This window comes from Hemiscyllium ocellatum, chromosome 1, assembly GCF_020745735.1.
Source record: "Hemiscyllium ocellatum isolate sHemOce1 chromosome 1, sHemOce1.pat.X.cur, whole genome shotgun sequence".
Classification (NCBI taxonomy): Eukaryota; Metazoa; Chordata; class Chondrichthyes; order Orectolobiformes; family Hemiscylliidae; genus Hemiscyllium; species Hemiscyllium ocellatum.
Genome location: NC_083401.1, coordinates 101,595,846 through 101,613,118, shown reverse-complemented (window position 1 = coordinate 101,613,118; position 17,273 = coordinate 101,595,846). Strand labels below are relative to the sequence as shown.

Here is a 17,273-nt window from a genome sequence, read left to right as displayed (position 1 = left end):
GTATTCTTTTGTCATCCGACTAGTATAAGGCATAGTTTTAGCAATAGATCTCCATTTTTGTATTCTACTCCCTTTGAAATAAGGACCAGCAGTCCATTTTCCTTCCCTAATAACTCTTGAACTTGGATGCTAACGCTTTGTGATTCAGATTGCGATAATCACCACTCCACTTTCTAAATTGCATTACACAAACATGCGAACAGGTCACAGTTAATGAGGCAGGAAATGAAAAATTCCAGACAGAGAAATAATGCGCCAATACATTTGTAAGTCACTAAAGCCGTGTGAAAGATAGCTTTCAGAATCAACAGGATTTCTGACGAACAAAACCAAGTTCAATATGCGAACCTGAATCTGTTTTGAAAACCTTGAATTCAGTTGAACGAAAAGGATACACTTACCAGCACCACTCATAGCTTAATGATGTGCTTTGGAAGAACATGGGTATTAAAGTGACAAGTTTATCCATCTCAATGAAAGATGGTTGTTACAATGTCTCTGCACATCACTCCAAGGAGATTTTTGTAAAACGATTAGTGGACAACATTGTTTATTGTAATTTTAAGTTAAGTTAAGTTAAGCCAATCAGAATTCAAGCTCAACAACAAATCTGTCTTGAGTTGGTGATCTCACTTGGAAAAGCACCAGGAGGTAGTTCACTACTGTTGAAGGAGCAATGAAGTAGCTAGAATTCTTGTGGTTACACTGTGATCGCCACCCTCCCAAATCAAATAGCCTGAACACTTCTGGCAACTTGATTGGCAAAGACTTTTGGAGCTGAAGAACACAGGGAAAAGTTTAACTAATGGTGGTTACCATTAGATGTCCTTCTACTTTAAAATCTGCCCATTATCATCTATTGTATTATGAAAACTAACTATGCAAGATACCAATATATGAGCATAACCATCATTTTGTTGTTTTGAAGTCATTTGTCTATAAGAAGGCATATCTCAGAGCTGAGTCGGTCCTCTGTCACTGGCTTAATAATCCGGTTGCCAAATCAAGTAGGTCTACTATCCTCATCAGAACTAATGAGACAGCTTGGATCATTGATGGCAGTCAATTTACCATTGAGATTTGAGGATTGTCTGGCTTAGCTTCAAGGAACCAAGCACAATGAAGAGGGTGATGTTGGTGAGATAAGTTGCTGGAAGATTGCCGGTATCCTGCGCTGGAAAATTGTTATTTTAACTGAATAAACTGCGGTAAATGTCTCATGCAGACTGTAATAAGAGGAGCAATTCAATCTGTGTGTAAATTCCCCAGACTTAAGCAAGTGAGGTGCGAACCTATGGGAAGAACATAAACCCTCCAAGCTGTCGATGTATTACAACAAATTTCTCATGGCGTGAAGACAACGGGTGATCTTACTTTCATTGCAAAGCTAGCCCCAAAATATAATAAAGTATACTCAGGCTACAAAATTGATTATGTTTCTTTATTGAGTCACAAAATTACATTAGGTAAACAAAATGTACTTTGAAACAAGGTGAAAGCTGTACATTCAGTATTGAAACTATAACTTAGAAAACGGTCAGAAGTGCAAAAATCCCATACAGTAAGGCACAAGGATAGGCGACAAGAAGCTGTTGCCCCTCCATTGCCAGTGTCGAGATAAATATTTTTGAGGCTGAAAGGCTGCACCATCCAATGACAAGCAGAGCGAGTGGAATTCCAGTCATCCCCCTGAGATTAATAAGACAGAGCACATTATCATGACTGAACTTTACCACGTCAGATGTTTAGTAATTCCTGAAATATTTGCATGATTTCTTTGAATTTTGGTGGCATTTCAGTTTAAAGAAATGGTAAAGAGTGGTATACCACAGTGCAATCGGGAGATGGTGGGGATTGCGGGAAGGTTGACAAAGAATAATAAATTTTGTTTCCTTGATTTTCATCAGCACCACTGCTGCAGGAATTAAATGCAGGGATCAGAAAATGAATTAACTCAAAAATTGGAGTTGGTTTTGAGTAAAATTTAATAATTAGTATTTTTCTTCAAAGCTGGAAACTCGAAGATTCTATCAAATGATCATCCAATAATTGCATAGAGGCAATAACTCATTCACTTTAAAATATATTCACACTAAAATACAGATGGTGCAATTTGATATTAGCAACCACACAGTCACATGATCTGCAGTGATTTTGAGGTTGATGAATTATTGAAATCATTGATTTTATCCTTTTTTTCAGACACATTGCAAGTTAGTTCTTTTTATCATGAAACCCCTGTGCTGTTATTAGACCCTGATCTTTTCCCTGTTGTTACTAGTTTCCTGTAAAGACTACATTGTCACACCACCCACCAATGTTCCATCATTGTTACAAAGGTCACAAAATCTAACTCCTCAATGCATGCTTTTTCTGCACAAGGAGAGACACTTCGCTTCAAAATGGCATCCAGTGCAAATGTACACCTTGGGCTGAAATTGCTGATATTTGAAATATCTCCAAGTTTGTACAAGTGAACCCTCTAAGGCTCTGTGTTCCAACTGGACTTAATTGTCTCCTGTCAGGAATAAGTTAAAGAAAGCACACAGCTTCACAAGAGTTTCAGGTTTTCTCATCAGGTAAACTGCTACATGCCACTTTGTGAAAATCACATCAGCTTTGAGATGTCCCATTACCAAAAGGGATTTAATTCCTGCAATGCTCAACTCGTTCGTCACCACAAACAAAGTATCATGCAAATCAAAGCCAGGCGTCCTGGCAACAGTGGCCTGTCTACTGTGCTACAATGACAAATAAGAGGAGTATATTGAGTGACATAGACTATGTACTAACAACACTGAAGGCTCATACCATCAGTGCACAAGTGGCCCACATGTGGGTTGCATGCACGTAACCAAAGTGATGCCCTAGAATTGTGTTAAAAGAGATTACTGGGATGCTGAAATAACACTTCAGCAGCCTGGACTGCTCCAGATGGGCCCTGCAATATGTGTTAGTGTAGGTGTTCAGAGTTGTGATTGACAAGGTGCATGCTATACATTGAGAGGGAACACCTTTATCCTAGCTATACAGTGGCCCACTAAAAAGGACAATAAAAAGAAAGAGGAGGCAACTGATGCATCATCCCCTTTCTGACTGGGCTGTCTGTGAGTGACTCATTTATTAGCAATATTGATGAAAGGAAACAAAATTCTCCATTCCCCAACAGTCCCACAACCTTTCATTCATTTGGGGCACAAAGTAAAAATAAACAACAACATAAAAAATATATATATCAGTGTAAATTCAACTATGCCATATTTCTTACAAATGACAACTAATCAACCTTGTGCATTGCTTCAGTGGCTGTCTTCCATGTGTCTTTACCTGGTCTATTGCTCCAAAAAAATGCTACTCCACTGGCTGCAGCATGGTGCTGGAAGTCTACAACGTTATGATAACCAGTTGCATACCGATAGCATTGCAGAGTGATCTCTTAGAAAGCACCACCTCGACATGTGCAGTGGCAGTCTGGGCTGATGTGCAATTGGAAGGACACTAGTGGAGGGGCAGGAGTGGGAACATGAATTCTATCATCTGAAGAGAATGCAGCAGGTTGTGCTACATGAGCAACTGGGAGGAGCAGTTCCACTATCTTAAGATTTCCTTTTCTTTTGCAACTGTACCCACAGTGAACTTCTGCAGGGTGATCACGTGTGTTTGAGTATTGAGGCATGCTACAATTGATGGGATATCGTATTTTTAGGTACAATCACTCAGTTTAATCACTTCAGTGAGGGCATTGATCTTCTTGTGGCACTGTGTTTAAGTCCCTGGCATTAACCACACTGACTACTTGATTTCTCTCCTGAAGGGAGTCAGAGCCAGAGTCATATAGCTCAGAAACAGACCCTTTGGTCCAATTCATCCATGCCGACCAAGTTTCCCAAACAAAACGGTTCCCATTTGCCTGCATTTGGCCCATATCCTTCTAAACCTTTCCTATTCATGCACCTGTACAAATGACTTTTCAATGTTATAACAGTATCTGCATCTCCCACTTCCCCTGACAGTATATTTCACATACTAATTACCCTCTGTTTAAAAAGTTTGCTCCCTAGGTCCTTTTTAAATCTTTCTCCTCTTATCTTAAAAAATGCCCCCGAGTTTTGACTTCCCCCACTCTAGAGAAAGACCTTTGCCGTCTACCTTATCTACTCCTCTCATGATTTTATAAATCTCTATAAGATCACCTTTCAATCTGCAATGCTCCAGTGAAAAATGTCCCAGCCTCTTCCTATAACTCAAACCATCCAGTCCCAGCAACATCCTGGCAAATACTTTTTGAACCCTCTCCAATCTAATAATATCCTTGCTATAACAGGGCAACCAGAATCTTATTCAGTACCCCAAAAGAGGCCTCACTAATGTCCTGTACAGCTGCAGCATGATGTCCAAAATCCTATACTCAATGGCTGTGCAATGAAGGCAAGCATACTAAATGTTTTCTTAACCACCCTGTCTACCTGTATCACAACTTTCAAAGAACTATGTACCTGTACCCCTAGGTCTCTTTGTTCAACAACACTATCCATTAACTGTCCTTGTTCACTTTACCAAAATGCAAAACCTCACATTTATCCAAAATAAACTCTGTCTGCCACTCAGTCCATTGGCCCAACTGATCAAGATACCTTTGTAATCTTAGATGACCTTCTTAATTGTTGATTAAACCACCAATTCTGATGTCATCCACAACTTATTAACCATGCCTCCTAAATTCTCATCTAATCATTTATATAAATGACAAACAACAGTGGATCCAATTGAGACCTCAGCCCAGACCCCTACAGTGCAACACTTGTAAAATAGTGTCAACCTGTGGAGAATCCATTTGTTTCCTACTTTCTGCTTCTTGTCAACCAGCCAATCATCTATGCATGCCAACATGTTATCCCCTACACCATGAGCTTTTATTTTGTGCAATAACTATTGATGTGGCACCTTATCGAGTGCCTTCTGCAATGGTATGTCAAATACATCCCTTTTATCCACAGGTCCTGCCAGTCTGGTTGAATCAGATCTCCGCTTATTTCCACCTCCTGCACTACTGCATCTAGTAGAGCATCAGAGAATCTAACAACATGGTTTCTCTCCTGTTGTGCCATTTTTTTCGTTAGATTCTGTTTCTTAAACAATTCCAGTAGCTACTCCAGCTGGAATATTTTAAGAGGTGGAGGTTGTCTTTGATAGTAATATCACAGAAACTTTACCCCTCCTCCAAGGTGAGGAACCTATCACCAGCAGATTTAATGCTGGCTCCACACAACTAGTATACACTTAACAGGCACCACAGAATGCTGCCTATAGCTGATGCAATGGCACAGATTAATTATGGATTATGATCCTGGCTTCTGTTTTCAGGTGCAATTCAATGTGATTCTAGCATTTACTTATTCCTGGGATGTTGGAGTTACTGGCTCAACAAGCCAGCATTTAGTTCCTGGAAATCAGTGGCTTGTTGAGCTATTTCAGAGGGCAGTTAAGGATCACTCATATTGGTGGATCTGAAGTCACTCATAGGTCAGGACAACAGATACCTTTGGCTAAAACATTAATGAGCCAAATGGGTCTTTACACAAGCAAGTAAAAAGTGAGGTCTGCAGACGCTGGAGATCAGAGCTGAAAATGTGTTGCTGGTTAAAGTGCAGCAGGTCAGGCAGCATCCAAGGAACAGGAAATTTGACGTTTCGGGCATAAGCCCTTCATCAGGAATGGAACAGGAAATTCGACATTTCATCAGGAAGCCTGATGAAGGGCTTATGCCCGAAACGTCGAATTTCCTGTTCCTTGGATGCTGCCTGACCTGCTGCGCTTTAACCAGCAACACATTTTCAGCTTTACACAAGCAACACTAGTTACATCATCACAAATAGGCTAGCTTTCAATTCCAAGTTTTTACTGAATTCATATTTCATGATCTGCCACAGTAGGATTCAAACCCATACCCACAAAACATGAATGTCGAACTCTGTATTCTGGATAACTATGCTAGGAACATTACCATTATGCCACCACCTCCCCATTATGAAGTACTATTTGTTTGTGATGCCATCAAGGAGTGATACTGATAATGTAAACACTTGTATGGAATTGTCTCACGAACTGAAAAAGAACAATATCTGGAGGAGTCAATCTTTAGCCAATTTCCGTAAAATTGTAGATTTTGTTTTGCCATGCTCACTCAGAAACTCAATCAGTTCAGACCCTGACACCCAGCAGAGACAGGAGACTTTTGTTGTGTCAATGAAATTTGCATTTGAAACCAGAACCTTGTATTGAAATGATTTCATCTGTTTCTCCAAAATACAGCAATTCTCTTTTTAATACATTATATTTAATATAGAATATTTAACATATATTGATAAAACATACCACTTGTAACTGTCAACTAGTGTCTAACTAAACAGCTTGCTGGACTGTTATGATGACATATATCAAATTCCTACCAGTATTCTTTTACAATTATATGTCTTATTGACAATACAACCGGGATTAAAAATATATCTTCAGAGGAAAATGCATTAGCCAAAAGAAGTGACAGTGGAGATATATGCACAATGCTGGTGTGCAGGGTGACTACTCAAATTCAGATAGTATAACAGAATCAATCTTAGCAGGGATCTAATCTCCAAAATGTATGCTTGTGCAATCAGAGCTGTAGTGGTGACTGATGTGCTTGTCTATCAGATCTGAAAGAGATGATAATGTCATGCCAAAAGTAGTTTTCATTTTTTTTACCTTTGCTGCTAATGCTATTCGTACAAAGATGGAAAGGGATTCAAAATTAGTCTTGTTGGATTATCCTCTTCAAATGATTTGCCAGCTGGTGTTTAATGGTGCTGTTAGACTGTTAGTCATGGTTTGACATTGGTACCTGCTCAGAACAAGTGGAGCCATCGTTTGTGAGCACAAGGATTTGCAAAGCTTCTTTAAAGAAAGAGTGAGATGTATTTGACATCTTTTGTGACTCCAGGGCATTGCAAAAGTCTAAAACTAGTTAAGCATTTTTAAAGTGTAATTACTGTAATAATGCAAGTAATATTTCACAAGGTCCCTCAAAGAGAACTATGAGAATAAGCATACACTCTGCTTTTTGTAATGCAATTGAACTGTGACTGAAGGAGATTTAAAAGGGGGAGGGGGTAAGGGTTAAATGAATAAGGAACAGGAAGAGAAAGATGAAAAAAGCAGTACAATTACATTTCATATTGTTGATGATTGATACAAGGTGCTTAACTTTAACTGTGATCGTCTAGCAGAAGCTGATCTCTGGCATTATGTGAGAATCATTCCATGCTGAATGAGAACACCAGTTTGCGAGAAAGAAAGAAATATTTTAAACAGCAGAGTATCTTAATAGTGGTCTCATCAGGGTGCCCTGCCAGAATTATTCATACTATTGGTTGACCTTTGAAATTGGTTTCAATTGACAGTTATGAAGGCAGAAACTGCCTAAATGTGGGATCAATATGGAAAACTATTTTTTAAATTCATTAGTTTCATTGTTTTGAGTCCAGATTTCAAAAGGCAAAAGCACCTATTCACAGAATCACAGAGATGTTACGATGCAGAGGGAGGCCATTCAGCCCCTTGAACCTGCAAATGTGTATTAAATAATCACCATTACCAAGTACCATTCTCCTGGCTTCTTCCTCCATGCCCTTGCACATTATGTTTATCCATATAATCATCCTCAATTGAACCTGCCTACACCACTTTTGTAGGAAGTGCATACCATACCCAAACCAGTCATTGATTAATTTTTTTTCTCATTTCAGCCTTGCCTCTTTTGCAGGTCACTTTAAATCCACATCCTCTTCCTCCTTTAACAGAGCAGGCACAGTTTCCACCTAGCCTCCCCTTCCAGCCTGCTCCTGATTTTAAAAATCTCTATCAGTTCTGCTCTTCGCATTCTTCTCCAAGGAGAACAATCCTAATTTATTCAATCTATCCTCATTGATGAAGCGACTCATCCCTGGAACCATTCTTATAAACTAGTTCTGCACTCTCTCCAATATGTTCACATCCTCTCTATCATGTGGTGAACAGAACTGGACACAATACTCCAGCTGAGGCCTAACAGTGTATTATATCTAGTCACTGAAGTACATTAAAGGTACTATTTTTATTTATTCTTAGTATGAGGGCATCGCTAGCCTGGCCAGCCTTTATTGCCCATTCCTAGTTGCTCTTGAGAGGGCGGTGATGAGCTGCTTTCTTGAGCCACTGCAGTCTATGGACCCTCAATGTCATTAGGGAGGGAATTCCAGGCTGTTGATGCAGCGACTTTGACCTCAAAGGATCCTTGACATTTCACTCAAGAAATTAAATTTTCAAGTAATCAGAACTAATTGCTGGATTTTATCATTTATTCTTGTGTATAACAGACTTTTTCCCAGGGTGGAAAGGTCAATCACAAGAGGGCACAGGTTCAAGGTGAGAAGGGGAGAGTTTAGGGGAGAAGTGCAGGCTACCTTTTCACACAGACAGCTGTGGATGCCTGGAATCCAATGTCATTGGAGATGGTGGAAGCAGGAACATTAACAATCTTCAAGGCGAATCTTAACAGACACATGAACGGGGCGGAGGGGTGGCAAACAGAGAGATAAAAACCACATATGGGCATTAATTAGTGGGTCTAAACAAGGGTTAGGAATCTGTGTAGACCTGGTGCTAGCCCAAAGGCCAGTTTCTTTGCTGTAATGTATTGTATAAATTAACAACCTTTAGCTATTTGGATTGCAGCATGGAGTTTCCAACAATTTGAAGAGTTCTGGAGCACATAGTACAGGAGCTAGCTTGAAATATTTCCAATATACTCTCACTTTCTAGACAGGTGTTGTTTTATTTATTCTAGTCCTACATCAAAGATAAAACATCTAATAGATCAAGTTTCAGCCTATGGACAGTGTGAGCTTGCTATGCAAGTTGAATTTTGAGGAAATCATATAAGTCCTGTGAAAATAGTAGAAAAATAACTCTTAATTGAACTGCTTCTTGAATACCACATTCAGTAGAACTTTAATTTTCCATCATTGAGTTCTACGGCTGGCACAGTTCTAGAGCTACAAACTATAACTCAATATAATGAAAATGTTGTTGAAACTGATCTCTTAAAACTTATTTTATCTGTTTCCAATTAGAATAATCCAAAATGTTAAAATGAGAGAATTTTTTGCTAGAATAGATCAGGAAAATCAATTCCTCTGGCTGATATATGAAGAGTTATTCATTTATAATTGGTACAAGAGCAGAAAAGTTTACCTGTATGGAAGTGATTGTTGGAACGTGGACTGTTTTATCACAGGGAATGCTTTAAATAGAAATTATGTCATCCTACAAAGGAAAACTGGACATATATGTAAAGTAGCGGAAAATGCAAGGCTATGAGAAGACAGTAGGGCAGTAAGACTAGTTTAGATTACTCTTCCCGAAAAGCTATTACAGATAGATGGGCGAAATTGTCTCTTTCAATCTTTAAGCTTTGGTTCATTGGTTTGACATAGTACTACAGGTACATCAAGTTGAGGTAAGACATTGTTCTCAGTTGCACATCACAAAATGCAAACAGAAAGGAGAGGGACAATTCAGTTAAAAGCACCTTTGGGCTTCATTAGAATACTGTTACTTCTTATCTTTGATAGCTACTACATGGTAAAATGGACTACATTATGGATCGACATGACAAATGTACTTTTCTCTGTTTGATAGTCGAGTAGTGGAAAGGATTACTTCATCCAAATTTAGCATCAACTAAGGCAATGTTTATTTTATATTCCTTTGCATTTTACATTGCATTTTTGATTAATTTTTCTACATTTTATTTAAGTGGTTTAAATGGAGCAAAAATATATCGCTTTATAACTGGTGCAACAGTAGCATTCAGTACAGTACAGTTACATACTTGACAATCAGTTTGTTAGTGTTGATAATTTGGTAAAACTATTTGCAGGGTATCCTGCATTTGTTCCGATTGTTTTAATATTACATTGTCCAAATATTGAACCAAATTCTGTGCAAAGTCTTCAACAGGATTTCTTTTGACACTGAATATTTTGGACAAAATAGTCTACTGGCAGAATGCTGCAAATACTGAAGGGCAGTAGGTATTAAGCATTTTTAGATCCACTATGTATCACATTCCAGAGTAGGCTAGCTCGAGGACAGGTTAAGACATCTTTTTCCATTTCGTTGCAGCAAGATGGAAAAATTCATGATTCCATTATTTTAGAGGGAAAGGATGTGTACCACTTGGAATACTTGGTACTCTACTGCTAGTCTCCAATAAATATAATTAAACTGCATGTTCTCTAAGAAGGCAGATGGAAATATTAGGAATGACATTCTAGAATCTAAGATTATAAAACTGACAGTAAAAAATAAATTTAAGTACGTGTAGCAGTGTTAATTTTTAAGGGAAATGTGCTCTAAATCTCATTAGTAATGACAGGTCTAACTGGTACCTGTAAAAGACTGTGAAATTAATTTTGACATAAAAGATAAACTTCTATCAAAAGAACAGGAGTAGGCCATTTAGCTCCTCAAGATGTTCGATTACTAAATTAGACCCTTGTTGATCTGCATCTTAACTCTATCTATTCACCTTAGTTCTTTACCTGAAATATCACTGACCTCTAAAGGAAATCCCACAACTTTGAAAGAAAAATTGAAATCACAGTGGATGCCGGAAATCAGAAAGAAAGACAGAAATTGCTAGAAAAACTCAGCAGGTCTGGCAACATCTGTGGAGAGAAATCAGAGTTAACGGCTCAATCCAGTGATCTTTCCTCAGAACTGGAAGGGTTCTGAGGAAAAGTCACTGGACCTGAAACATTAACTGATTTCTCTCCACAGATCTAGCAGACCAGCTGATCTTTTCCAGCAATTTCTGTTTTTGCTTCTGCAACTTCTATTCTACGGTATGTTTACCCATTAATTTTGAGGAGGAGAAAGTGAGAAATGCAGATGCTGGAAATCAGAGTCGAGAGTGTGGTGCTGGAAAAGCACAGCAGGTCAGGCAGCATCCGAGGAGCAGGAGAATTGATGTTTCAGGCATTAGCTCTTGCCATTAATTTTAACCAAACCTCTAAAATTGAATCATGTTTAGCTGGTTTTAATATAGAACATCCCATACATTTTGTTTCATTATTTTATGCATAAGATCGCCAGATTAGACAAAAGCACTGTGTTGTGCCTTTGTGGGAGAATTTCAGTCATTTTAGACGTTGATTTTAAGAACTAGTTCAAAGTTAGACAGAAATGCTTAGTTTTACAAAACCAATAAAGCACAAATCAATCCATATGTACACCCCTGATTACTAATTAGATACTTACTGGAGTGAAAAGAGTATTGCACAGCCAGAAAGAATGATCATTGGAAGGAGACAGTAGCCCAGGACACTGGCCACACAGCCGTATGAGACCCCCGTAACACTCATCAGATTCAGTAGGGTGTGAATTGCTAAACAGCCCAAAACACTGATTCCATAAACATAGCCAAATTGTACTTTACCTGCCTATAATAAAAAAAGGAGAAATAAGTCATTCATCAAAATAATTAAGATCTATTTTCTGCTAAACTGTGGAAATTGAGAGTGTTAACATTAAAAGGAAGTATGAATAAAAGAAACAGTTTGAAAGTTACAATTTTAAAAACTTCCAGAAACATTGGACAATGCAGAAAATTAGCATTTTGTATCCAGGCTAGATTGATAGAATACAGCTCTCTCTTTGCAAAACATAGAAAGCAATAGCTATAAAGCTATAGCTACAATAACCTACAATAAAAGTTTAAAGTACATTGAGCAGTTAGAAAATATATGGTATCACACACATGCGGATTATGTAGGACTTGAACTAATCCTTCCAGCCCAAAGGTAGGACCACTACTATTGCACCACAAGACCCATGCAACCTACAAAACTCTGATTCAAAGTCAGATCCAAATACTGACATAATTTCTAATTATATCTCCAAGTTTTCACATGAAAATTACTATGGTACCTGTAACCACAATTGTTTCTCAGTTCATTTAGATCACAACAATTGTTTCTAAACAGCAAGAAATAAAACAAACAAAAACAGAAATTGCTCCTCTTCACCAAAAGAAGGGTAGCCATGCTCAAAACTTAAACTCTTGTTTTCTTTTCACGCATGCTGCCAAACTTGCTGAGTTTCTCCAGCAATTTCTGATTTTGTTTGTATCAGGTCTCCAGCATCCACGGTTCTTTGTTTTATGTAAGGAACAAAAGAAATTCTCGATGAGAGAGGAGCAATGCTACTTGTTAATGAGGATGTCCCTAGAGATGTTTCTTCTTCCTTGCCTTTCCTGTTAAACCCCACCTCTTTGCTGTTCATATGCTCATTGGATACTTTCCCAAGTTTCATGATCGTAGACATTCCTTTCCTGAATTTAAAAAAAAACCCTCTGTGATCGTGGTCTTAATAAATCCTCCACCAAATCTGCAGTTAAAATTGTATATCTCCCACTATTACCTTTGGTCTTAAAGTCTTTTGTCAGCAGCATCTGACCGAGCAATGTTTTTCAAGATAACCTTATCTCACTGCAAACTGGTAAAGACTCGAAAATGGTGCCCCAAGAATAACTGTTCTACTTTCTCCTGCTGAGAAACTACACCAGTGGGATCAACATTTTCATGGTCAAAAAACCCTCTAAATTTTGCAACTTGTGTGCTAGAACATTCAAGAATAGCCTCAGGAGTGGCCATCCAGAACGTAGGGCTGCTATCATATTATGTGAACTACCAAGACTCCAAATTGTTGCCTTAATGAGGCTCACCTTCCTAAGGAGGGCTGGCTGAAGGAAAAAGCAGAGATTGCACTTTCTGAATGAGAAAGAAAGACTTTCATTGACCCTCATATCAATGGTAACAGTTTTGTCATTGGGAATGGGATCTGGATGCACTGTCAAAACTCCCCAATTGTACAAATGAAAGAATCAAAGCTCTTCACCTACAGTCCCAACTGTAATCTGTGTGCCATAGTCATCAGCACTTATGTCTTATCCTTGACTCATAAGAAGATGTAAAGAATAGTTCTATTCTGACCTTGATGAAGTTCTCACTGCCATTCCAAAAGAAGAAAAGGTGTCCTTCTGGAGGTCTTACCATCAGGGTCAGCTCTGATGTTTGGAGAAGAAACGTTGGGAAAAACTGGATGGGAATGATCTGTAGAGTTGTGCCATCTCATCTTGTTAACTGTTGAATGTGTGTTTGTTTATGATTAAAGGGCTAAAGTTTAAGCTGGAGATTAGTCACTAGATATATGTTTCTGCCACTTGTTTAAAAAAATATGCTTGTTCTTGATAAACAAGTTTCTTTGAGTTTATTGAAGGAGCCTAATTAAAATTGAAAATAATACCAGAAATAGCTGGAAAAATTCAGCAGGCCTGATAGCATCTGTGGAGACAGAGTTTATGTTTTGTGTCTAGTGACCTTTCTTCAGGACTGAGTGTATATAGGAAAAGATTGGTCTATATGCTAGAGAAGTGGTGGGGGAAGAATAAGAGAGAGAAACACAGTTACACAGACAAAGGAATTAGATTAGATTACTTATATTGTGGAAACAGGTCCTTCGGCCCAACAAGTCCACACCAACCTGCCGAAGTGCAACCCACCCATTCCCCTACATTTACCCTTTTTACCTAACACTACGGGCAATTTAGCATGGCCAATTCGCCTGACCTGCATATCTTTGGACTGTGGGAGGAAACCAGAGCACCCGGAGGAAACCCACGCAGACACGGGGAGAATGTGCAAACTCCACACAGTCAGTCGCCTGAGTCGGGAATTGAACTCGTGTCTCTGGCGCTGTGAGACAGCAGTGCTAACCACTGTGCCACGAATTGATCAAGATCAGACTGGGAGAATGAATAGCTGCCAATGGGGAACATTATTGTCTGACAATAGATTGGTTGTGGCAGCAGCCCATGTGATGACAGGGCCTGGTGTTTGGAGGTTGGCATTAGAACATGGCCCCAAGCCCCAAAATTGTTGAACTCGATATTGAGTCCTGAAAGGCTACAAGGTCTGTAAGTGGAAAATGAGATGTTGCTCTTCCAGTTTGCGCTGAGCTTCACTGGAGCCCTGCAGCAAGCCTGAGACAAAGATGTTGGCCAGGGAAAGGTGGTGTGTTGAAATGGCAGGCAACTGGAGTGGTTGTAGAGAAGTTGGGCCTGAATTTTATGCACTCCTCTTGGAGTTATAACAAAGTTAACTTACTCAGAGTTTGTCATTTCTGCAAGGTTATTAGTGTTTTTTTTTAAATCACAGATCTCGTCTCCATCAACTAAGTCTCACAATGTGAAGTTGTCTGGAAATTTAAAAATTATTCTTCTGATTTCCTAGTCCAAATCATTTATGCAACTAGAGGACAGCAGAGGTAGAAGTATTGGTTATTTTGGAACACTACTATCTTTCTGTCACTCTGAGTAAGTACCTTTAATTCTCATAGTGCATGTTTACTTTTGTATCTAGCCTGCTTTCCATTCTGCTACCTATCCTTTGACTTCACATGTGCCGAATTTAATCATAATTCGACTATGTAGCAGCTTATCAAAGGATTTTTGAAAAGCCAAATACATCACTGTTAGTTTTGTTTTACTTTGTTATTTATTTTAAGAAATGTCAATATAATTGGTTAAGCATAACCTTCCCTTTTGAAATTGGTGTTCACCACACTGCACTGTATTTTCAGTTTCTCAATTTTTGTTCGGGATTGACTAGGGATTCTATTGACTTTCTTTCTACTGACACCAAATTAATTGATCTTTGGTCCCTTTAGTTTGTTCTATCTCCCTTTTCAAATATAAGAATCACATTGGCTTTGTGTCAAGCCTCTAGCAATATTCCCTTTTCTAATTAATTTTTATACATATGTAAGAATACCTCTGTTGTTTCTTTCCTAACTTCTTTTTAATAAGCGTGGGTGCAATCCATCCAGGTCAGGGGTTTTATCCTCTAAGTTTAATTAGTTTATCAATTATCTATCCTTTCTATCTTAAATGCTCAATTTTTTTTTGATCTATCATCATGCCTACAATGTTAGTCTTCAAGGTAAAAACTGAGACAAAGTAATTATGTAATATTTCTACTCCCTAGGTGTTTCAAAACGATGAAAGGAAATGATATCTCTGTATGCATGCCAATAATAATCTCAGAGATGATTTTATCCGTGCTTGTAGCCAGTGGGGAGCCTTCCCAATGGCTGGGTGTTTCAGGAAATTGACAGTGTTCTGTGAACAATTTTCCATCTATCATGTTTATTTGACAGGAAATTAGGAGTAGGGCTTTCTCAACTTCCTGATATGCGAAGCTATAGTATGTGGTCTTGTTACATGCATCTACCAGTTATAGTAATGGACTCCCAAGGATTTATATCTAACTCGTACTGTGCCTAATCTCAGAACACTTGATGCTGACAGTTTGCAATACAAGTGCAAAAGTGTTCCAGTCTGTAGCAGTAACATCCCTCACTTTGATGAATACAGAAATATGAGTAAACAAATTTCAAAAATAGTGCTCCATCTAATTCTGGTACTTAAAAAAAAATGATATTGTTATTATACATTGGCAGATCATCTGATATTTTGTTGAAATGTAGAATATGTGTCTGTTCCTTTCCCTCATTGCGTCAAGCTTTTGAAAAGATAATGCAAATCAGGCTAAAATTTCCCTTGTACATTTCTTTTTTCATACAAATAATGTGAACATCAAACCAGTTGCTTTTCGTGAAGGAACAACCTGGGGAACAAATGACATTTCAAAAATAATAAAAGAACAGCAATTCTGATGATTATCATAATGAAGCAACTGATGATATCTAAAAAAGTTAATATCAAACAAGAAGAATGCAACATGGAAGTAAATTATTTCTCCTGTCATGTTCTTTGGATTGACATTTCAACGCACCAGCAACAATGTGGCTCCAAATGCCAGACAGAAAACTATTGGTCCTGTCAGGTCAGTCTCGTTCATTATGCTGCCATCTGCTGGTTTCATCGGATTCAGAACTGTTAAGGTTTTCTGCCAGATGTGATCAAAGTTGATCCCAATTTCTGTGAACAAAACCAGTTTGTTTTAGGATTCCACATAACAAGATTTAACTCTCTGCTTCTATAATTTCTGAGCTTTTCTAAAACTCTTAATAGTTGACTATCAGATGTTGGACAAAGGCTGTAATTTGGCAACCAACAATTTGTTTATAAATAGCTATTATCGCAAAGGACAAGGATATAGATTTATTTGATTGAATATGTCAAATTTAGTTTTCATTATCTGAGGGATTTTTGGATTTCTGCTATGCACTGGGCACATGTTCCACCAGTCAATCCAAGTTTCCATGAAAATTACAAGTCTTCACAGTGAATGGTCCAATTTATGCAGAGTATCAGTTATCTTTATTTTTCAATATTGTTGTTACAGTTCAAATTTCATTGTTATTGTTAACAATGGAAACTTAAATCCACAATGACTGATGAAACTTCAAAACCTCAGTTAAGACAAACAAGGTACATGAGCTCCACCTGATGGTTGAGAGTAACAAAGTTAAAAATCACACAACACCAGGTTTTAGTCCAACAAGTTTATTTGGAAGCACACTAGCTTTTCGAGCGACGCTCCTTCATCAGGTGATAGTCAGGTGATGAAGGAGCATCGCTCCGAAAGCTAGTGTGCTTCCAATTAAACCGGTTGGACTATAATCTGGTGTTGTGTGATTTTTAACTTTGTACACCCCAGTCCAACACCAGCATCTCCAAATCAAGAGTAACAAATATATTCCTGAACTATTAGTGTATACAAGATGCAGAAGATGTAATTTGTCTACTTAATCATACAGTCATAGAGCTGTACAGTATGGAAACAGACCCTTCTGTTCAACTTGCCCATGTCGACCAAATATCCTGAATTAATCTAGTCCCATTTGTCATAATCATAACTTTTAATTCAAAAAGACAAACCAATGTTGGCAATTGTTTGGAATTTTAGTCTTCATGATGCTTAGTTCAGTTATGGGACATGAGCATTGCTGGCTGGGCCGCCATTTATTGCCTATCCTTAATTGTCCTTGAGAAGCTTGCCACCATCTTGTCCTGTGTCCCTGAGTGAATTCAAACAAATCCGACAAACGTTCAATTAAATGAGTGACCTACTAATCTGACTCTTTCTTGGATGATGTTGATGAAGGGCTTTTGCCCAAAACATCAAATTTACTGCTCCTCAGATGCTGCCTGACCAGCTGTGCTTTTCCAG

The 17,273-nt window shown here is 38.3% G+C and overlaps 1 protein-coding gene across 1 annotated transcript in view; it reads right to left on the bottom strand.

Annotated features, from left to right (window-relative positions):
- Positions 1–1,469: 1,469 nt before the first annotated feature.
- Positions 1,470–17,273, bottom strand: part of LOC132819516 (protein YIPF5-like) — a 32,609-nt gene continuing 16,805 nt past the window's right edge. Inside the window, exons 4-6 of the mRNA XM_060831074.1 lie at positions 15,933–16,078; positions 11,338–11,519; positions 1,470–1,689 (exon numbers count right to left, since the gene is read on the bottom strand). Coding sequence (XP_060687057.1) covers positions 1,527–1,689; positions 11,338–11,519; positions 15,933–16,078 — 491 coding nt within the window. The 3' untranslated portion in view covers positions 1,470–1,526. The remainder of the gene's footprint in view (positions 1,690–11,337; positions 11,520–15,932; positions 16,079–17,273) is intronic.